The sequence below is a fragment of the Nasonia vitripennis genome (genome assembly GCF_009193385.2).
Source record: "Nasonia vitripennis strain AsymCx chromosome 5 unlocalized genomic scaffold, Nvit_psr_1.1 chr5_random0002, whole genome shotgun sequence".
NCBI lineage: Eukaryota > Metazoa > Arthropoda > Insecta > Hymenoptera > Pteromalidae > Nasonia > Nasonia vitripennis.
This window is the reverse complement of record NW_022279652.1, coordinates 206,973-230,511: the sequence shown is the minus strand read 5'-3', so window position 1 is coordinate 230,511 and position 23,539 is coordinate 206,973. Positions and strand designations below refer to the sequence as shown.

The window sequence follows — 23,539 nt, the reverse complement described above, 5'->3', positions numbered from 1 at the left end:
TTTTCTACGAGAAAGGAACGAAAAAAAACACATACTGCCACCAACCAAAGTTTTCTCTATAGACACTTACTGTCAGCAACCATTTGGCATTCGCGCAATGTGAAGGTAGGGATGCTGTCCCACCATCACCACCACCACTACCGCAAACAACTATGCCGCTCTTGTCTTTTGCTACCAAAAATTTAGTTTTTGACCTAGAGCGACGATTTTTTAACTGTAGATGTATTTTTGCACACTGTATGAAGTGGCCTTGAAAACATTTTAAAATACAGTCAAGCGTTGCGCTCTCTTTTTTATTGTTTTTTTTATGTCATAATTCTCACTCTGCAATTTGCATACAGGAAAACTTTTGTCTGTATTCAACATGTCAGCGTATTAATTTTTCAAAAAAAATTATCAAAGGAATGCCCTTCTACTTATCGTACCAAAAAATCCTTGCATTGAACTTTCTTTTCTTTAGTTTTTATGTCGCCTGTACATATGAGAACTCGTTGCTCTAGAGCGTTGGTCTAGACCCCGGTAAATTTATCATTTGTGGCGAAATGTCGCATGTGGCGAAATGTCCTTAGGTGAAATGTCTGTAGGTGAAATGTCCTTAGGCGAAGTGTCGGTAACCCTTCAAAACATCTTTTTTTTACAGAATGATTCGAGCAAGTGTGACACATTTAGTAAAAGTTTTGCGTAAAGCATTGAATATTGCGAAAGTTCTAGATCCGTATATTCGTACGATGTGTCGTGCAGTGTGGGCTTTAGATCTTCAGCAGCAATCGATAGATAATAATTTATGTAGGAAGTTGCGTTTTCTCCTACTACATTGTAGAATAACCACGGTCTCTTGTATGTTTACCAATGGTTTATTTCGTAATCTAGATGTTCTGTCGATTGCTCTGGAAAGCATACGCCAGCGTTACGATCATCCACTAGCGCGTCAATGTAAGTATGAAATATTAACGTTTTTCGATTGAAATCGTTTTATATTGATCTTTTCAATTAGTCTGAGCTTTACTAAATTCTTTTTAGTAATTAACGGGATGATGAGAGGAACTAGGGGTGATGAAATCATAATGTAATAAGCACCAGTTACAAACTCCAAATACAAGCAATATTAATTGTAAGTATTGAGTCAATTAAAATAAAAAATTAACTTTTTTTGATTTTATGGTCATATATTACAACCATTTCTAGATTTTTATTCAAATATTTTTTAGTTTTTCTATGTAATGATTTATGTATCTTACAAAATAATCTAAAAGTTGCCTACTTTTTTCCGCAAGATGATAAAAAAGTTGTTTTTTATTTAAAAATTCATATCTTTAAAACTAAATAGTCAAACGTTTAAAAAAAAATAATGATAATAGAAAACAATAATATCTACTTGCCGTTCGAAGGCGACAAGAAAGAGCTACTCTGTTTAATACAACTAACTATGAAGACTTTATTCCTTAATGTTAATATCACAGAATGATGGAGCGTGTGCTTTACTAGGCGGCCGAATCCAGAATGGTGATCGGGGACGCGCTCCCCGCTCGCCACAGCATGGCGTCCGGCGGATGGCGTTATGGCGTCGACTTCGGCAGTAACCTCGCCAGTCGAAGTCGGGTCTTGGCCGCAGCGTCTACTTGCGCTGGCGACGCTGCTGCCCAGCGCGTGTAGCCACATATATACATATATCTTAAGGTGAAAGGTGAAAGGTCAAAATTTTTTAAATATTTAGAATTTTGAAATTTTTCAAAGTTTTGCTTTTTCAGGCAGGTTTTATAAAGAGCACTATTGATGCCCTGATTATAAAAAGCAGGGTACACAACAAGGGGTGAATTGGATTTTTCAGACTCGGATGATGATCGAGCACTGGTATCCGTTTTGGGCGCCTGCGGCGCCCTTGACTCCCACTCGTGCTCAATCATCTCCCTCGCTTGATGAAGCCAATTTTCGCCCCTAGTTGTGTAATGTACTATAATTGTCTTTTAGAATAAGAATAGTTTCAAAATTCCTTTTAAAATAACTCAATTTTTAAATTTGATGAAAAATAAAATATTCTAAGACATACCTTCAAAATTATAATAATAGAGGGATAAGCAGTTTTTTAAGCCCAATTGTGTAACAATGCGTAAAGCTAAATGACTAAGAATGCTCATTCCAGAACCTAAAACATATACATTTATAAGTATCTTATTATATATTATGCAAAATTTCGTTTAAAATAAGAATTAAACCATAGATTCATTCTGGTATAATGTAAAAAATATAAAACAATGCATACATGTGCCATATGACGAATAAAACACATTTAAAAGGCAAAATTCAGAAATTTTATTTTTAGCTATCCCAGACTTTATTTGGTTTTAGCGTCAAAAAACACTTTTGTACTGGAAAATCTGTCTAAAACACGTAGATTGATACTTCGTGAAGCGCTTATTGGCAGTAAATATTGACTTTTTTAATTTAGACCTGCTTCTCCATGTTGCTACTTGTTAGTCTTTAAGTTTGAAACGGTCCGCGAAGGATTAGTACGCGAACGCGAGGAATTAGTGACCCGGGGTTAGTAAATCAGTAGACAAGCAAATCCGAAGAACGACAATAAACTTTGATCCATCCGGTAATATCTATTGAGTGGACAAAAGCCTTCCCTATCCTTTGAGGTGGGAGACCCACCAGTGGAGAGCTGCTCGTGTGTTGGAGGAAATGAGTAGGGTCTATCCACTACGCACGTCCCGCACACTTAGGTAAACCACGCAGCTATTAGACTGATGTGTGAGGTACTACCATCTCACCGTAAGTCTATGACCAGATGCGCCACCTAAGAACAGGGTACTACCATCCTGCATCGGTGACACAACGGATAGGGGATGGGAGTGGATATACTAATAAAGGGTTCCCTACTGATAAAACTCACTTGAGAATCAAGTGAGATCTCAAGTGATTCTCAAGTGATTCTCAAGTGATTCTCAAGTGATTCTCAAGTGACTCTCAAGTGATTCTCAAGTTGAATTGTGAGTATATTTTACGAATCCTCATTATCGTGAATTCTGCGTTTCAAAAATGGATGCCTAATTTTTATTCCGTGATTAGCTGTTCCTTTCCGTGCGCGATCTGTATATAATATAAGAATAAATTTTATCTTCAAAGTAAATTTTCAGAATTTCTAACTGTTTTTCGAGAACATTCTCAAATTAGTTGCTCATTTCACATGCGTTGTTTATACAAATAAATTTCTAATTTAGAAAAGTGAAAATTTAAGAGTAAATGATACAAGAACGCGTGTTAACTCTTCATCTGAAGACCGTATGTAATGGAATTCACAATTCCATTACGCACATAAACGCGATGTAATGAAACATAGAAAAGTTACAGGCGTAAGGGAATCCTAAATTCCACTACGCGCACAAAAACAGAATAAAAAATAAAATAATGGCACGCGTACACACTAAAACAGACACATACACTCATGACGCGTCGCCATCGCAGCAACCACACGCTGAGAAAAGAGGTCATGCCTTACCAAAATAAAACTAAAGAGCCAGCAGCCAATACGCATCTAAGCCGACTACCGTAAAAATGGCAGAGTAAATTAGACATAGACCAGAATACGAAACAAACAAGCTAATAGAGGAACCTCATAAATATCGCGACACTCTGCAACGATGTCACACATAAAAATGAAATATATCGCGATACAAAGAAATCCAGGCAGACGATTTTAGATTGACGAGAACAGGCGGCAAGAAGAAAACAGCGAGTTACGACCTTTCTAATTTAAAACAATCGGGAAAGTCTCACGCGCGCACTCTCAAAGAGCGCGCAGGCAACGGAAAGCAGCGGGAGAGCTAGTTACAAGCTCGATTCCCCAAAATTAGAAGTAATAAAACTAAGATTTTATGAATTGACCTGTCACATTTCCATTAGAGCAAGTATCACAAGAAAATCTTATGTTAGCATCTCCAAAAATAGAATGAAGAAAAATACGAAAATCTAGTATATAAAGCCCGGGAGCAAAGGGTACAAGCCCAGTGGGAAAACCAGAGGGAGAGTCAGTAGAGAGTCCAACAGTAACTAAGCAAGTCGTTACTCTGCCAGTCGCTAGACCAACAACAATTATAAATACGAGTTAACAGTGCGCAAGTTAAAGGGACTTAGCCCAAATCGACAGTCTATATAGTGAACGGAGATACACGTGTTGGCGTTCGTCAAAGCGCATCACCCTCTCGTCTCCAAAAGGAAGCCGACGCATCGAGGCGCCCATCAGTCTACACTTGTTTACCATAAAGGAGAGAAGCTGAGAGCCGACGGCCCATCAACAGCCTGACCGTACTGAACCACCGACGCAGGAACCAGGCGCCAAGGATCCACAGCTGCAACCTCCTGCTGGCGTGCATCTTCAGACAAACACACACACAAACATACACACACATTGTAAAAGGTACTTTTCTCTCTTTTCTAATACGAGTGAAATACATTATAGTAGTTGCTTTAAAACTTAACCCCGTCTAAGTGATTTCGTTATCCGGCTCCCTTTCCCGGAAGGCAGTGACCGCGTCTGCGGTAGCCAAAAGGGATTTCCTTTATTACAATACAAATAAAATAATATTACGATAGGAACTCGGCACACGTAAGTATATTGGTGAGTTGCGCTCATTCGGACGTAACACGTAGTTAGGTAGAATAACGGGAATATAAATATAAAATTAAAGGAACTGCATTAGGAAAAATCAAGGTAAGTAGAAAAATATTTATTTTCATTAAAGCGGGTTTTTCATATAATGTAATTTGAACATAACTGTTTTTTTTTTAGTTTTCAAAACTAATTTTTACACAAGATGTAATACTAACATAACAATTTATCATTCAGTTCTAAATTTATAAGCTTAATGTTACGAAATATGTAATCTAAACATTCAAGTTTTTAAGCTTAATTATTTGGTTCAATCATTTGGTTCATCTTGGTGTTTTCTCTCATCTCTTGAGTGAAAACTTAAGCTTTCAGTCGCATCCTTTATAAGAATGTCTTTGGTTTCCTGCGGTAATTGTTTATACCTATTAGAAGTGTCAAGGAAATCGCTGTACAAACCTACGTAAAATTAATATTTATTTTTGTAAGTATAAAATGATAAATGTGTAATACATGTAGTATGTTTATATATAGCTCTTACTTAGATATAAATTTAGTTTTCTGGGTGAATAAAGCTGAATGGGCTTTGTTCCAAAGGTATTTTTTTTCAATTTACTTAAATCTAAACTTTTTAAAGCTATAACTTTTTTTGTCCATAAAATAGTTCCTAAGTCTCTTAAAAATGCATTCTTTCGTTTGGATTTAATGATCCTCCATGATTTCTGTCCAATTGTCCTGCCTTCACCTAGGTATATCTTGAAAATAAAAAAGATTTAATGAAAAGATAAAATACTTGAAAATTCGTCGTATTGCGTTTTCATACATACCTTATTCCTAACAATGTCGTATCTTTTGTGTTGTTCAGGAATATTAGAGTCCAAGTCGTACCCTGCTTTATTGTATTTTTTTAATAACTTGGGTTTGTACTGTTCAAGCATTGGAACGGCAGAATCAGATTCTCCTCCTGAAAATAAATGTTATATACAAAATAATATGATGTGTAGAATCAGCAATCCTTCTCTAAAAAAGACGTTCTCTAATTGGCTGTTTTCGCGCGCGATCTTTGCGTATTTTTTCAATCCTAACCTCAAAAGGTGAACATTGAGAAAATATAGCTTGTTAAAGCTAGTTAAAAAAATCTCTACCCTTATTACCTGCATAAACTTCCAAATTTTCATTTTCGTCTTCGTTATCTTGAATATCTTCTCTTCCTGGTGAAGCAGAACCTGGTCGTCTCGGTGGTGTGCGAGTAGGCACTACTTCTTGGGTTTGTGAACGTGGGCCTGGTCGTCTCGGCGGTGTGCGAGTAGGCACTACTACTTGGGTTAGTGAACGTGGGCCTGGTCGTCTCGGCGGTGTGCGAGTAGGCACTACTTTTTGGGTTACTGAACGTGGGCCTGGTCGTCTCGGCGGTGTGCGAGTAGGCACTACTTCTTGCGCTCCAGAACGTGGACCTGTCCGTCTTGGTGGTGTTTCTTGTTCTGTTCGAAATTCTGCTACAGAACGCGAGAGACTGTTCAAGAGCGAACGTCTTACAGATCTTGCTTCTGAACATGACCTAGTAGGAGTAGAAGGCTCTTGTGGAGACGACATAACTGGCGAATACAACCTATTAGAAGGCACAAATGGTGTAGACGACTGACTTTTCGGTCCTGAAATATCTTTATATCTTGATGACGAATCTGAAGCTATAGAAGGCAAACGACCTCTCCGTGAACGTGAAGGCATTCTTAAATCAGAGTGATCTGACTGATCAATATAATCTAAATTTAGAGAAGCATTTGAAAGCGAATGTTGTGAAGCGCGTTTGTCTGAAGGTAGTGGAGAATCTAAACGCGGAATCTTTTGCAAAGTCGATAATCTATTGCAACGCATCTTTGAAACACCAACACTTGGCGAATGATGATCTCCTGGACCATTTACTGTAGAAGTTAGCAGAGTCTGTAAACGAAAGGGCGTCTTATCTCTTAATCTTCGTGGTGTTTGTGATTGTGATAAGTGCGAACCATTGAGAATCGGTGAAAATTGTGGTATGGATACGGAAACATTATCATCTCTTTCTAAGGACAGAGAATTCTGATGGATATTTACTTGTTGTGATTTTGTAAACTCTGAAAATAGTTTTATGTACTTCATTAGTATAAGACAATATAAATCAAAACAATATTCGCTCCGTGCAAACTCAGTACCCTGTTGTAAGTTAATAATTTATTATCACGTGATACCTCATATTATATCTGACGTAAGATTTTATGGCAATATATTGTGCATGATCTTAGGCAAAATCATATTCAAGCTGTGATATTAAATCTTAAGTAAGAACTTACGCAAGATCTTCAGAAAATATTTTAAAAAAGGGCTAGTACGCACGTGATTATTTATTAAAGCAATTTATCTCGAGATTAATCGGCGACTACTCATGCAACGCAACTAATCGTGAAACTACTTACGCGACTATTTACGTGAATACCCACATACGCACACGCACATATATATATACCCTAATGAAAAAAATCACGTGTTTACCACGTGAAAATAAAAAAAAAATCACGTAACATCACGTCAAAATCACGTGAGATTTTCTACCAATTTCTTACGTAATTATCACGTGATAATCGCGTGAATATTGTGTGATTCATAATAAAAAATTTAAAAATATTATTAAAAGCCCTACTGAAAAAATTCAGATGAAAATCAACTGATAATCAGCTGATAATCGTGCCAAAACGTCAGCTGATTATCAGGTGATTTCAGCTTAATATTTTTATTAAAGCTGATAGTTATAAATATGCGTTTATAAGAGATAAAATGTTAATGATAATCAGTTGATAACCAGCTGATAATCAGCTGATAATCATCAAAAATTTGTAAATTATCAGGTGATTATCAGCTGATTATCAGTTGATTTTCATCTGATTTTTTTCAGTAGGGAGTGTTAAAATAATATTTATAAATTAAGAAAATAGATAAATAAATTGAGTTATTGTTATTAAAATAATAGTTAATTTGTAACATTAATTAATTGTCTGACCGAAATTTTCGAATTTTTGAACTATTTAATGAACATGACTATGGGTCAGAAAATTAATTAATGTGATAACTACGATAGAAATTCGTCAAATATCTCACGTGATTTTCACGTTATTTTCAAGTGTTTTTACGTGATTTTTTTTAGTAGGGTATGCACGCACTCACGCGCAAATACTCATACACACACACACACCCACGCACGTATACACATATTCAAACGTTTTCGTGTGCGATATCTGCTTGTTTAAATTTCTAACCTCAAAAAGTAATAATTTAAAGAATAATATGGATTTTTAATTTTTTTTATTACTTGCACGAAGCGATTTTTAGACATTCTCTAGTGGAAATGAAAAAGTATATAAATATACATGAGTGTAATAATATAAGTTTTTCTAATTGCCATTCAGAAATTCAATTGATCTCAAATTTGATGCAAAACACTAAAAAATTATGCGAAGTATTAAATTATTTATTTTTGTTCATTTATATACATTATATTCATTTACACTAGGGTAGATACACGCATGTTAATTTATTAATTAAGTAACCTGCTTGTGGAGTCCATCGCTCATATGGTTTATGACACTGGAAATTCAGTGACAGTGAACATTTCTCAACTGTGCGTTTGGGAGTTGAAAAAGCAATAGGTAATGACACGCACTTAACCATATTACGTATAGTTACATTTTTTTTATGGTTCAATTCATCTAAAATAAAAGAAAATTTTTAATGCTTGTTACGGATTACATAAATCAAGTGTTCGACTAAAAATAATCCTAACGATTGGACCAGGGTCCGAGCAGGATGCCAGTTTTTCGAACTTCCGACTGACAAACATTTTTATATGCTTGCTGCACTTCTGGCTTACAATAATTTGTATAATTTTGTCACGATTCAGGTGGATTACATAACACCGCAAAATTTGTTTTGTAGATTATTTATCCATTTCTATAATATTTTCTCAAACAATTATAAAATACTTTTTATTGCGGCTCTACTTATAATTTATTAGGTGCAGTAGAATACAAAGATTAGCGTACACAATAATCAAATCGAATACGTACAAGAAAAACAACTTTAATAATCTCAATATCATAAAAGATAAAAAAAGGCACAATCGCTGCATAATTGTTTCTACAAATTATAATTGTAATCTAACAATCATAATGCTAAATGTGACGTAAGGCCAGCCATATGACTTTTTACTCGGGTAAGTATTATATTACAAGCATTTTTACAACAATTTGATATTTCACCAATTTACACGTATACTAGTTTAAAATGTATTTAGGTGGTTCTACCAGTAATAAAATTAAAATTGAGAATGATTACAATTTCTTATTGATATGTATGAAATTTATTATATAGCTGGTAAAACCCCCTTAATATTATGAAAAGACTACGTTTTTAATGTGCCCGAAAAAAAATGTTATAACCTAGATAAAAAAAATTACAAATATTACTAACCTCTATTAGTTTTACAAATATCTTGTAAAACTACTCTAACTTCAGGTAGGTTCATTGTTTTCGTCTCCTTTGAATTTTGTATGCGTATTGTAGAATCAATTTGAACATTCCTTGCATTATTTTCTGTTAGATATTCATTTGTACTAGTACCAAGAAATAATGGTTTTCTGTTATTCATGAGAGTTATTTGTTTATACTTCTCAATTGTTCGTTGACTGTTTACTTTTTGAACTACATTTTTAATAATTTTTCCAGTTTTCTGAAAGTAGAAAGGTTAAATATTATAATAGATGTTAGAAAGAAGTACACAAATTATATTATTTATATTATTCAATACAAAATACATAAACTTACCGGTTTCAATTCTTGACTTTCAAATAAACTTTCATTAGACTCACTGGAAGTTATTTTTTTTGGAACAATTAATCGCTTAGATTTACTTATTGCTCTGAGTCTAGCATCATCTTCCGTTTCTGAAACAGTTAAAAAAAATAATGTTAGAAATGAACGATTAGTACGTACCAGATGAAGTAACGATTATTTACTATTGTTCATAATTAAATATAAACTATTTACCTCCTAGACATACAATATAGGCAGCATAAAATTCTGATTCATCATCTCTTTGACCAGAAATAGGTACTTCATTTTTACCTTTTGACCATAAAACATAGTATTTGTGTGTCTTATCAAAATCTAGCAAATCTTTTCCAACGATAGGACTCTGATCATTCTTCTTATAAAATATAGTCTCTATCGGTGCATAATAATATTTTATTTTATCATCTAAATATTGCAAGCAAGCATAAGACACTTTTGACATTTTGTTAAGTATGTCAAACTTTTATTCAGTAGTAAACTACTTATTGTTTACTAAAGTACTTATTGTAATCAAAAATAATTCAGAAATAAAAAAAAAGCGCGAATATGATAAAATTATCAGAAATAATTTCAGTTTTACAATATAATATTATGCTACGTTATTTAATACTACGTCTAAATGCAAAAATAAATGTATTTATCTAGCCCATTATTATATTAATGTATGCGGCGGACAGCGCGAATATGATAAAATAGAACATTAGCTAGCATCCAGATCACAGTGTTCAACCCAGATAACATAGAAATGAGTAATCTATTTTCCGTATTATAACGATTTGTTCCATTGTTCCTTGTTCCATCCTATAGTATTAGAATAGGAACAATATATATAGCTTCTATAGGTATGTACATCAGGATTGTATATGCATAAAAGTAACACAACAAAAGTAACGCTGTTGTAATAACCTAACATAAATATATTTACAATTATTTTTAAATAATATCAAATATTGTAATAAGTGAAAACAAGTTTATTATTACTCGAATGAAAGCAGTTATTGTAACAACACATATTGTAAAAGATTTTTTACTTATATCTGTGAAATGAAAAGATACAAAAAAAATATAGATGTCGGAGATGAAGCAATTACAAAAAGAACAGCTGAAAGATACAAAGCTGTCATTAATGAAAACTTAAATTTTGAGGAGGTAAAATGCACAAATGCATTGATAATTATATTATGTTATTCAATGAATGCTTTGTTGATAGGTATCAAGTCATCATAGCTCAGACGATGGAAATGTGTTGGAAAATCTTGTCACAAATCAAGATATTTTATGTGCAGAAAACAGTAATAAAGTTACGGTTAGTATAGTATGAAAGAAAATATTTATTTTATGTATAAGTTAGTTTTCATTCATGTAAGCGGAAAGCAGAATTATTGTGATAAATTTGTTTCTTGTTAAACCGTAGAAATTGTTAATGTAATATTTACTGCACAATTTTTTATCACCCAGTTTTGGACCAAGTGTTACCTTTGACTAGGCTTTGTAACCTCAAAGAAATGTTTAACTCATTGTTTATAGACATTTAATTAATATATACTTTCTTTTCTATTAAAAATGATTAAAAAATAGTACAGCTATCACCTTAAATTTGACATTATTATTATGGATTAATACGACTGTAGCAATTATTTCAATTTTATTAACACATTATAAATTGAGAGATTTTTCTTAAACGAAAACCATGTATAATAGCATAAACAGTAACCCCTAAGCTCAAAAACCTTCATTAATAATTTATTGTCAAGTAGTCTCGATAAATTGCTCTGTCTGAAGAACACAGGTAAAAAAAAAATAGTAAGCATAATTAGACACCGTACAAACTCTACACAAAAATAACCCTACACCCTGCACAAAATAACTCTACACACATATTTGCTACACGATAAAACTCTACACAGATATTTACCACACCGTAAAACTCTACACGCATTTTTGATTATTTGACTACACCGTAAAACTCTACACAATCGTATAAGTTATTGTTATCTATTGTTGCAACAATAGGTTATACGATTGTGTAGAGTTTTACGGTGTAGTCAAATAATCAAAAATGCGTGTAGAGTTTTAGGTGTAGTAAATATCTGTGTAGAGTTTTTTCGTGTAGCAAATATGTGTATAGAGTTATTTCGTGTAGTGTGTAGGGTTATTTTTGTGTAGAGTTTGTACGGTGTCCATAATTATACAACTCCTAAAATCATAAAACAATTTTTTTTTTAATGAGAGAAAATTTAAATACTAGTGCGAACATATGCATTAAAGATTCTTTTTTTGCCAAGGATTTTTTAATTGAGACTGAGAATTTGTTGAATGTGTGAATTTGCACTTAACACACAAAGTTGCTAAATAAGTAAATAGGCTACTCATAAAATTCAATACTTTATTATTTTATTTCGTTTTAATTTTATTTCGCACAATGAGACACTTATTTTATTAGACATTTACTCAATTTGAAAATAATATATTTATATATTAAAATTTCCCAAATTCATTTATTAATTGAAAAAAAAATTTTATTTCATTAAAATGTTTTGAAAACTGTGTGTGTGTGTGTATATATATGTATGTATATATATATATATATATATATATATATATATATATATATATATATATATATATATATATATATTTGTTTCAAAATGTGATTGATTATGTAATAAATGACGCAGGCACATCCGTTCAATACAAATAAATTAATCCAGCATGTGATCGATTTTTATCCGGAATTTTGATCAGATATTAACAAATTAAATCCGATGCAATTGATTAAATATTGTTTAAACAAATTGTGAAATATCTTACTGAAAAAAAAAAATTGCGGCACAAACAAACGCCCTATTGAAAAAAATGACGTAATTATACACATGAATTATCACGTGATCAATCACGCGATAAATTAAGTGATATCATCGATCAATAAATTTCGTGAATTATCACGTGGTTAATTACGTGTGATTATATAATTGAAAAATTGATCACGCTGTTAGTCACGTGAGTAATCACGCGATTAATTACACAACCAATCACGTAACTAATCATAGTATTAATCATGCAGTTAATCACGAAACTAGTCACGTGTTTAATTACGTAATTTTTTCAATATAGGCAGATGGGTCACAAAATGCGAACTAGACCCTATCTAAGAAAAATTACGTGATTATCACGTTCAAATCACGTGAGATTTTCGACCGATTTCTCACGTAATCATCGCGTGATTAATAATTAAATTTAAAAATATGATTAATAATTATATATATGTATATATATATATATATATATATATATATATATATATATATATATATATATATATATACAAAATCAATTATTGTATAACATGAAGAAATTAATTATTTTTTTCAGAATCGCACTTCGACAGAATCAAATGAACTAGATTTAACCAATCACCTTCGCAGCTTATTACTAGAAGATGAGAACGAATGCCTTCAACAATCATGCAATATCCCTAAAAATTTGGAAGAAATGATTCAAAATGTAGATTTTTTTCAATATATTACGTGTCCTATTAAGGTTAAAAAAGGCGAATTATTTTTAATGATACTTAAATTTTGTGTTGTGAATAAGTTATCATTCTTAGGCATGACTAATCTTTTCAAGTTGTTTAATGTTATTTTTGAATCGCCAGTCATGCCTGAATCGCGATATTCTGTAGATAAATTGTTAAATCCAAAAGAATTTGCCGAATTTCATGCCGTATGCCACAATTGTTCAGCATATATAGGTAAATATGGCGAAATAACGTCCGTTAAACAATGTAATATATGTCAAGCAGAATTAGATTTAGATAATCCGAGTAACACAAGTTATTTTGTTATTATTGATCCATCTACACAAATAAGAGATTTGATTCATTTTTATGAAAATCATTACGATTATGTAGTCAACACAAGAGTCTCAAAGCCTGAATATATAGAAGATGTATACGATGGTAAAGAGTACCGGTCATTCGTTAATTCACTACTGCCAGAAGATAAGCATAGTTACGTAAGTGCTGTTTTTAATACGGATGGAGCTCCAAAATTCAAAAGTTCGCAATATTCGATTTGGCCATTGTACCTTATGTTAAACGAATTACCTAAACAAGACCGAATTAATAAGTTAATCACATGTGGACTATGGTTTAATAAGAAAAAACCTGATATGAGCGTGTTCTTATCAACGTTTGTGGACGTAATTAATAAATTAACTAGTGAAGGAATTTCATGTAATGTAAAAAATGAAAACAAGGTCTTAAAACTGCACGTCCTCACATGCTGTGTAGATTCTGTAGCTAGAGCTCCTGTTCAGGGCATTAAACAGTTTAATGGTAAATACGGATGCAGTTGGTGCCTGCATCCGGGAGAATGGGCTGAAGGTAGTATGCGGTATCCTTTATTAACATATTATGTGAATGATCGAGATCATGAAAAAACCGTTAATGATATGTTACATGCAACTCCTGATAATCCTATTAATGGTATTAAATACCCATCACCTCTTATAAATTTTCCAAAATTTAATATTATATTAGGTTTTACTGTTGATTACCTTCATTGTTGTTTAGAAGGTGTTGCAAGTCAGTTTACAGAATATCACTTGCAATCAATGAGTAAAGATGACATTGAAGAACTTGATGAAAAAATTAATAAAATTACTGCGCCTCATCAAATTTCACGTTTAAGCCGACCAATAAGTATCAGAAAGGATTGGAAAGCACGTGAATGGGAAAATTATGTTCTATTTTATAGTGTACCGCTTTGAGCAGATCACCTAAGCAGAAATCATCTTTTTCATTGGCTTCTATTTGTTAAAAGAATTGAATATACTGTTACAAAGTAGTATTCATATAAGAGAATTGGATCGAGCCGATCAAATGTTGCACGAATTTGTAGCTAAGTCTCAAGAATATTTTGGAATAAAATCAATGACGTTTAATGTCCACCAGTTACTACATATCTCTAAAACCGTATTGAATTGGGGACCATTGTGGTGTCAGTCAACCTTCTCTTTTGAATCGGCAAACCAAAATTTGTTAAAGGCAATACAATGTTCAAAAGGAGTTAAACTACAAATCGTAAGATTTATCAATATCAATCATTTTATTTCTGTTGTACAAGAATATGTATATCCACATGCGGATGTTTTGGTAAAAATGTACTGTGATGATTTTCTTGGTTCAAAAGTGCAAAATACTTGTAAAATAAGGGATATCACATATTTTGGTCTGGGTAACCGAGTACCAAATGATATATTAGAAAAATTACAGCTGTCTGAACATTCTGCAAACCTTTTTTTGAAAATGGTAAAAAATGGATGTTTATACGAATCATCTATTAGAAAGAAAAAAAGATCAAATAATTCATTTGCACAGTTAAAGGACAAAAGATTTATACAAATTGATAGTTTTATTGCAGATGACGAAAAAAATCAAGAATTCACTGTCTGCAATGTTGTTACAACAAGACATCGATTCAGCAAGCATTACAATAATCTTAGAGTAATAGAACATATCAGCACAGAATCTACAATTGTTGAAACCAATGAGATCGAGACTATTTGTATTTTCATGCAAATACTTGGAATCATGTATATTTGCCCTCTACCTAATCTACTACATTATTAAGTATACAAGCATTTTAAAGAATTGCAAGCTTTTACGAGCACATTAATGAAAGCTTTAATTAATTTTTTATTGTCGATTAAGAAAACCGTTTTATACATATTTTGTAATAAATAAATTTAAAAACATTTGTTTAATTTTATTATTTCTGCAGTATTCCTATATCCTGTATTCCCTCTCTGTAATGCATACTATGCAAAGTATCGGTATTAATAATAATTAAAACAATATAATATATTTTTCTATTTATTTTTATGCACAATTCAACTTGAGAATCACTTGAGAGTCACTTGAGAATCACTTGAGAATCACTTGAGAATCACTTGAGAATCACTTGAGATTTTGGCATGATTCTCACTTGAGAATCACTTGAGATCTCACTTGATTCTCAAGTGAGTTTTATCAGTAGGGTTTAAATTATTTATGTATTATTAAATGTTATTCATTTATTCCTTTGATAATTATTCATAAGCGATACTGGATCTCAGTCTATAGGAGAGGGAGTGGACTGCACACATACTCTTTGAGAGCTTTGGGCTCATGAACTACTAGGTATGGTGGAGACTGGAGTAAGCAGCGAGTACTACCATTCGCATGTTACTCAGTTGAGAGCCAGATCATTAATGCTCGCTGCTGGCTCCGGGTCACCTTATTTACGCGAGTTGCTCCCTCTCTCCTGTGTTACATGCGCGCAGGCCATCTACCCGCGCATAGGTAGACTATTTACTGTGACGTCGGCCAATTTGCAGCCAAACTTTTTCGATTCTAAAAAGACAAATAATACTTTAAATTCAAATCAGAACGCAGAACGTAGAAAACCATACTCTGCATTTTGACCCATTACCATGACTAGTGTCGATAACTTACCGACAGCTGCTAATCCGTTTGACCGTAGAGAGTTGTTACCCCGCGGTACCGATTAGCGTATGGTAATCGACTACCGTGTGGTAAATGAGAAATTATCCAAACAGGTTAAATAAATCGAATAATCAACAAGTCATGCTGCGTAACATCGCACTTACAATATACACATATATTATTAATTTACTAACATTTAATCCTATTATACCCGTTAGATTAAGTCATTACATACATATACAAGTGCCTTATATAACCTCTCTGCTACGAGTAAATTTAGAAATTTAGACAATCATATTATTCATACATATAAAACACATTTTATTTTAGTATTAGAAAAACGCACTCTTTCTACAGAAATCAATATTAATAGAAACCATGACAACTGCCTCTTAGTAATAGAAACCATGATCAGCCTCCTCCCAATACCGATACACTTACCTCCTTAGATCTCCTGCCCTCCTGATACCTTCCTCGCCTTTCGGACCCCACATCTTCCTTAATTTTAAAGTTAGAAAAATAATGTAAAATACTAAAATCATGTAAAAGCTCTCACCTACATTTTAACATCGAAACCGCAACGAAATTTATAATAATTATTTTATATTAAAAAACAAAGCTATATTATTCTTCATGCGTATAAGAAAGAGGCGTACAGAGTAGAAGGTGATGATAGTCAACGCCGGTAACACCGCTTTTGTATTCTGAAACCGATAAGTCCGGCAGTGACCGTATACTCCTTTGTAATACGATGTCCCGAAGCGCACGTCATCTCTTTGTAATATGCTATCTGCGTATAGCAACGAACTCGCTCTCACGCCCAAGCCTTAAAATGTCATCAAGCGGCGGCGGCGGCTCAAAAAACTATTTGTATATTTTATATCACGATTCAATAACGTTTATACTTCATATATGTATACTTCGGCAGAAATCAAGAACCAAGCATGATGAAACGGACGATGAGTTCATCCGACTCATAGTCCCGCCACTAGAATAACGACGACCAACTAGAACGTCACAAGCAGCCATTGCAGTATCCATGGCAACACGAATACCGAACCAGCTCCGCCTACACCCACCACCACCTACTCACTGCCGGTCGCACTGAATCAGACAGTGAGGTAGTCCTCAACTATAAGAGCTCGAACTGAGCAGTCACTTTATAATTTTCGTTTGAATAAATTTCACAGTATACTTTAACGTTTTTCATCCTTGAGTTTCATTTTCGAGTATTAAAACTTAGAATTATTACGCTATTTTTTCGTTTGCTTACTCCTACAAAATAAATAGCCTTACGACTATTTAATACGATTCCATCCAATTGGCAAATAAGTGCAATAATAAAGCATGACTTGTTGATTATTCGATTTATTTATCCTCTTTGGATAATTTCTCATTTACCACACGGTAGTCGGTTACCATACGATAGTCGGTACCGCGTGGTAACAACTTTCTACGGTCAAACGGATTAGCAGCTGTCGGTAAGTTATCGACACTAGTCATGGTAATGGGTCCAAATGCAGTGTATGGTTTTCTACGTTCTGCGTTCTGATTTGAATTTAAAGTATTATTTGTCTTTTTAGAATCGAAAAAGTTTGACTGCGAATTAGCCGACGTCACATTAATAATTATTTTATATTCATTTTAGAAACAAATATAAATTGTTTTTTATATAATAATTTTGCAGTATGTATACATTTCAAATAATATATTTATGTGCACTGATTTAAACGCAGATATTTAATTTTGTAATTTTTTATATAAAAAAAATTAAGTATATCACGTGATAATCACGTGATAATTTTATCGATAACTTCACGTGATTATCATGTGATCATCACATGATTATCACGTGATGTTTTTCAGTAGGGATGAACAAAGTGATGTAGATGAAATGTTTGATGACATTTTCGATGATTATGAAACCAATGATCATCGTATTCCACGAGTTGAAAATTTTGTAGTTAATGTTGTACATAACTTTAATGATGAAGAATTTCGAGAAAATTTTAGGTAAATTAAACCTATTTTAATGTACACATTATTGCATTATGTTAATGTTAAGCATGGGATATTTAACAAATTGTTAACTATATAATCATTACCTGTATGGTGATTGCGTCGTGATACTTTCAATTATTTATTGTTTGTATTGAGGGACCAATTGGAAGCTGATGCTATTGGATTTGGTAATGTGCGTATTAGCGCAGAAAGACAATTATTCATAGCTCTTTGGGTTCTTGGATGTGTATATTTCTATCTAGTTCTGTGTATATTTGTATCTATAGGAATCAACACCTGATTCCTATAGATACAAATATACACAGATTTAAAATATTTTACAATATTGAGTAAATTAATTTAACACGTTCTTAACTTTGTAGGTCAATAACCAGTAAATTTGGTGTTGCCAAATCTACAGCTTGGTGTGCTACATACAGGGTAGTAAGAGCACTGTGTAATTATAGAAATTACTATATAAGCTGGCCATCTCCTGCTGAAGCACAGGAGACTGCTGATAGAATTGAACAAAGATTTGGATTTCCAGGTGTTATTGGTGCCTTAGATAGAACCGATATTTATATAGCTGCTCTTAGAAGAGATGCGAATGCTTATATAAATAGGAAAGGCAGACATTCCATTCAATTACAAGTACGTACAATTAAATGGAGCCAAACAATTTGGATGATTCCTTCTTTGGAAAATGTAAACAGTTATTTTTAACATTTATCATTTTATTATAGGTTATTTGCAATGACAAGTTAGAATTCATAAATTGCTATGCAGGTATGCCTGGATCTGTACATGATATGAGAGTATACAGATACTCTGGGGTACAGAATCAATGCAACGATCAATTTTTCCCAAATAATACCTATCTGTTAGCTGACGCGGCATACACTCTACAAAGACATATCATGGTTCCTTACAGAGATCATGGCCATTTAACTTTAGAAGAAATTTGTTTTAATACAATGCTGTCAAGAAGTCGTATGATGGTAGAAAGAGCCATTGGATTGTTAAAAATGCGATGGAGGTATTTCTTGGATAAAATACCTATGCGACGAACAGATTTAATACTACATTTTGTCCATATGCATTTTACATAATATATGTCTAAAAAGAAATGATGAGTTTCAATATCCTGTCATAATACCGGATATAATTAATGGATATCCCGAACCAGAAGAAGTAGATAATCAATCAAGAGAATATGGAGTTATTAAAAGAGAAAATATAAGGCACATAATAAATAGAGATATTGTTAATAACTAATGCAAAGAGAGCAAGGAACTTTGAATGAAATGCACTTTGTAAAGTGAGTATTTTTTATTATAAATGTACTTATATCAAAGCATATTTGGAAATTAAATATAACGAATGAAATTAATAATTGAGGCTTTACAATTTTATAGATACCAGTACCAGCACACAGCCACACACCACTGAAACGAAATTTGAAGAAAATATTTACTAGATAAACATAAAAATGAAATCTAATTTTTAATTTTTTGACGGTAAAAGGTGTCTTTTTTTAATACTAATGTATACAATTTTGTATGAAATAAAAAATGTTGTATTGTGAATAAAAAAATTTATTGTCTTTTTTAATCACATCTTTTTATCAGTATTTATTGTAATACAATGTATAATAAATTACTATAATCGAACGTTATGAAAATATAAATTGAAGGTACACAAACCATACAAAAATTCTGAAAACAAAAATCTACGTATGTACTTTTATCTTAATGATTATCAGTCATTAACATGCTTTTGTCAACATTTATAGTACATAAATATAATCGAACCTTATTAAATAATAAGTGTAATAAGTTTAAAACTAGAACATTGCCAACACTCCAAACGAAGAATATAGATTATTTACAAGTTAACCATTTATATAAATCTTATTTAATTATGTCGTGTAATTAGTTATGGTTAACTTGATAGTTTCAATATCTTCATTAAGCTTTAAAGCTTGATTAACAAAACAAAATTTTGTTGAGTAATTCGTAAAAAACGAATATAATCCAACTAGTTAAAAAAAAGTAGCCTGTCAGTGTGATTTAATCACTGAGTATATGTAAAAAAAAGTAGCCTGGCAGTGTGATTCAATCACCGTAGCTTCATGCCAGGTAGTTTAATTCCATCAAAAGTTTTGTTATTTGCCTAAGAGTGGTATCAAAACAAGTGTACTACAATGTTAAAAGTAATAGAACTTGTTCAGAATTCCAAGAGCATCGTATTGACTCTAAAAATGTACAAGAATATATTATTAGTTATAAATACCTTATATTTATAGTATCACGACTTTGATAGATACTTGTGGATCAAAACAATTAATGTGAAAATAATAACACGCTCTTTAAACTTGAGATGAAAAGGTATATACTAAGTATACCGTCAAACAATTGATGTTTATTGAAAAGAAAAGAGTGTGATTACAAATGTATTGACTATGGAAAATTGAAGAGTATTAGAAGAGTGTTAGAGCACCGACGCGTTAACAAACGGTATTGTTTAACGGTCGACACTATGAGGCGAGTCTTCACAGCGCTTCGGCAATACGAAAACTGAATAACACAAATCAGCGAAAGCGGCAGAAGACCGCTCGCGAAACAGGCGGAGAGAGACAGAGTAAGAGCAAGCGAGCGCGCGTTGCCATGGCAACCTCATTGATGCCGTGCGGGCTAGCGAAAATCGTCGAATTTGAACTTAAGGTGACAAGCTTCTCGAACCTTCTCGTTCTCTTCGCATATTAAACTAATATTCGAACACCTTATGGTAAAAATTTGTATTACAAAGATATAGAGCTTATTTCCTTTGGATCCACTTGGAGTACTTTCTTCTTCTCCCTCCTGCGTACTTGGGACTTCACATTCTAGCATCGGTGGCATTTCCTATTTATCGTCAACTGGTCGAATGAAATATTTTTCTTTATGTTGCCGAAGCACTTCAGCTGCAAATACTGCATATATATTAAAATATTAAAAAAAAATTAGAGATATAAAGTGTAAAACAGGTGAGAAACATCTAATTATTACAGAAACATACCTGTCGATGCACGTTCGTGATCTTCAGAAGAGAGTAGTAAGCAGTGTAACTGACCAGTTTGTTCTTCAAACAGTTGTAATTGAATTAAATTATTTACATGAGAAGCATTAGAAGCTTGTGGAACCATGTTGGTCTGTACTGCATTGGATGCTTGTTCAGCTATACTTGCTTTGTGCGATTGCAAAAGCCTTGTTGCAAACGCTAAATCTGCAAAAAATTCCGTGCCATATTTTCGTGACAAACCGATATAACAGGATTTTTGTCTTAAATCTCCGCCTAGAATTACCAATTTACCCGCAAAAGGAATGTTTTCTAATTTACAACAATCACGTATTGTATTATCAACAATTTCCAAAGCTTTTTTAGGATCATAGAAGCTTCATCCCAATTCATAACTTCGCATTCTCTAATTATTTTTTTCAGATGGATGTTTTAAACATGCAATTTTTATGTCTTGTAAATCCAATAGTAATTGTAAATTCTTATTACTTGTCATTTCTCCGAGTAATAAAATTAAAGCGATTCCAGTCCAAGCCATTGACAAAATTTGTTTTCGTTGACTCAAATAATAATAAATCAAAGTATTATATAAAATTGTTTTTCCTGTACCACCAGGTCCATAAATGAATATCGTTTTTTTTTATTTTCTGGAGATTTAGTTACATAATCAAAAATTTATTTGATTATGATATAATTCAGTGAATGTTTTTTTGTAATCATCTATAGTAGATCCAACGGTTCATTTGTTTTGTTTAACTTCAATACAGGTTCTGATAGTCTAAGATTTGAACATTTATAGTTTTTGCCTTTTAAAATTTCTTGAATATGTAAAGCTTGATTTTTTACGTTGTCGACAGTCTTCACAAAAAAAATTTTTTGTATTATTCCCAAACAGTTTGTGCTAATGGTACTTTGTTTACGATTATAAACCAAGCAAAAAACAAACGTAATTACTTTGGTAACATAATTTATAACATAACATAACATAATAATTGTACATGCCTCGTCAAATATATGAAAAACTTTTTCATCGTTTTCAATTAATCCCATGGCTATTGCTGTTTCAGTAAATGTTGAATACGTTTTATTTTCAAAGTTTTTTAAATCATTAAATGACGTTGTACCTTTAACTCTATGTAATATTAACTTCAAGTGAAATAATTTCCGTTCGTTTGGAATCACACAGACCAATCTTCCCAAAGTATTTGAATAATTTTTACGTCTTATCTACTATTTTTCGTAAAACTATAATGTTCTGGTTTTTCACATAAACCATGCTGTTAAAGTTGTCTCATGATTGAGAGAATCAATATCGATGTTGTTTTCATAAAAAATTATTTTTTGTTGATTCGGTAAATGAATAGCTAGTTTAGTTACGCTGTAAGAACGAGCGCAAATTGTTAATTCTTGAATACGCCATGCAGCTTCCATTGGGCCTGTTCCGTCGAGACCCGAGGAGAAGAGTTCCGCCGTGTAAACGGCGTCGAGCGAACTCCGCGAGGTCGACGTAGAGCCCGTGGCGCCATCTCCCGTGCTCGAGTTGAGTAAGCGACTTCGCGACTTGCTGCGATAGTTCTCGATAAGACGCCAAGCCGTTGACAGCTCACGCTGTCTAGCTAAGCGACGAATCGATTTCGACCTTGTGAATTTGCTCGTACGAAAAGGTCCGCCGAAGTGTTGTAGTGCTGTTGCTTCTGCTGATCTCTCTCTCTCTCTCTCTCTCTCTCTCTCTCTCTCTCTCTCTCTCTCTCTCTCTGTCTGTCTCTCTCTCTCTCTGTATCTCTCTCTCTCTCTCTCTCTCTCTCTCTCTCTCTCTCTCTCTCTCTCTCTCTCTCTCTCTCTCTCTCTCTCTGGATATCTCGGTGTTTGGTGTCTCTCATTCTCTCTCTCTCTCTTTCGCTCTATTTTAGCTTGCACGCCGTGCTTGACTCGCGACCGGTTCCGCGAACGTGGTTACGCGCGCGTCGAATCGTGCAAGTCCGTAGAATTTTCAGTCTGAAATTCAAAATTGAAATCAGCATTATTTCAACGTTGATCGTTTTGACGGTTGAAGCTAACGTTGTCGAAATCTTCGTTAATTCAACGTGGATTCAGTACTGAATCAACGCTGATTTCAGACTGAAATCAATATTGAAATCAGGATTGATAGTTCCGACGGATATCGAAATTCGCATTGATTTGAATATCAAGTCAGTATCGATGCCGTATTGATTTTGTGCCGAGTGATATTAGTGTCAACTTATTTCGATGTGAGGATAAAATCCATTTGAAATTTTTTATTTATTACAAAGAGATATTACTTTTTGTATTGTCACGTATTTACTTATTAATATATTATATGTATAAAACAAATATAATCAATTTTTATTGACATTTTATCAAAAATAATACATATTTGGTGCTGCAATAATATGATATTTTTTTAATTTTCATAAGTATTGCAATTTTTGAAATCTTATCAGTTACGATAGCTATTCATTACTTATTGTTGCAATTTTTTTAGGTGATTG

The 23,539-nt window shown here is 32.9% G+C and overlaps 3 protein-coding genes and 1 long non-coding RNA gene across 4 annotated transcripts in view; 2 read left to right on the top strand and 2 right to left on the bottom strand.

Moving 5' to 3' along the window:
• Window positions 1-23,539, bottom strand: part of LOC116417791 (SET and MYND domain-containing protein 4-like) — a 224,254-nt gene that overhangs the window by 134,639 nt on the left and 66,076 nt on the right. Inside the window, exon 3 of the mRNA XM_031932842.1 lies at window positions 2,048-2,143. Within this exon, the coding sequence (XP_031788702.1) occupies window positions 2,048-2,143 (96 nt within the window). The remainder of the gene's footprint in view (window positions 1-2,047; window positions 2,144-23,539) is intronic.
• On the bottom strand, window positions 4,713-10,213 carry LOC100678896. Its single transcript, XM_008211738.4, has 8 exons — window positions 9,680-10,213; window positions 9,458-9,576; window positions 9,104-9,362; window positions 8,185-8,343; window positions 5,761-6,717; window positions 5,434-5,570; window positions 5,148-5,361; window positions 4,713-5,065 (listed from the first exon to the last, which is right to left on the bottom strand). Exons 1-8 carry the CDS (start codon window positions 9,924-9,926, stop codon window positions 4,920-4,922), a joined length of 2,238 nt encoding a protein of 745 aa, XP_008209960.1. The 5' UTR covers window positions 9,927-10,213; the 3' UTR covers window positions 4,713-4,919.
• On the top strand, window positions 10,353-15,239 carry LOC107981769. Its single transcript, XM_031932841.1, has 3 exons — window positions 10,353-10,633; window positions 10,695-10,790; window positions 12,857-15,239. Exons 1-3 carry the CDS (start codon window positions 10,529-10,531, stop codon window positions 14,252-14,254), a joined length of 1,599 nt encoding a protein of 532 aa, XP_031788701.1. The 5' UTR covers window positions 10,353-10,528; the 3' UTR covers window positions 14,255-15,239.
• On the top strand, window positions 17,882-19,499 carry LOC116417793. Its single transcript, XR_004228049.2, has 3 exons — window positions 17,882-18,623; window positions 18,716-19,290; window positions 19,388-19,499. It is a non-coding gene; the product is annotated as an uncharacterized LOC116417793 (long non-coding RNA).

Coding starts and splice junctions, on each gene's coding strand:
- LOC100678896 (XM_008211738.4), bottom strand. CDS start 9,926: ATGTCAAAAGTGTCTTATGCTTGCTTGCAATATTTAGATGATAAAATA. Junction 8,344..9,103: donor TATTTGTAAAACTAATAGAG/GTTAGTAATATT, acceptor CTTTTATTTTAG/ATGAATTGAACCATAAAAAA. Junction 6,718..8,184: donor GCGATGGACTCCACAAGCAG/GTTACTTAATTA, acceptor AACTATTTTCAG/AGTTTACAAAATCACAACAA.
- LOC107981769 (XM_031932841.1), top strand. CDS start 10,529: ATGAAAAGATACAAAAAAAATATAGATGTCGGAGATGAAGCAATTACA. Junction 10,634..10,694: donor AAAACTTAAATTTTGAGGAG/GTAAAATGCACA, acceptor CTTTGTTGATAG/GTATCAAGTCATCATAGCTC. Junction 10,791..12,856: donor AAAACAGTAATAAAGTTACG/GTTAGTATAGTA, acceptor TATTTTTTTCAG/AATCGCACTTCGACAGAATC.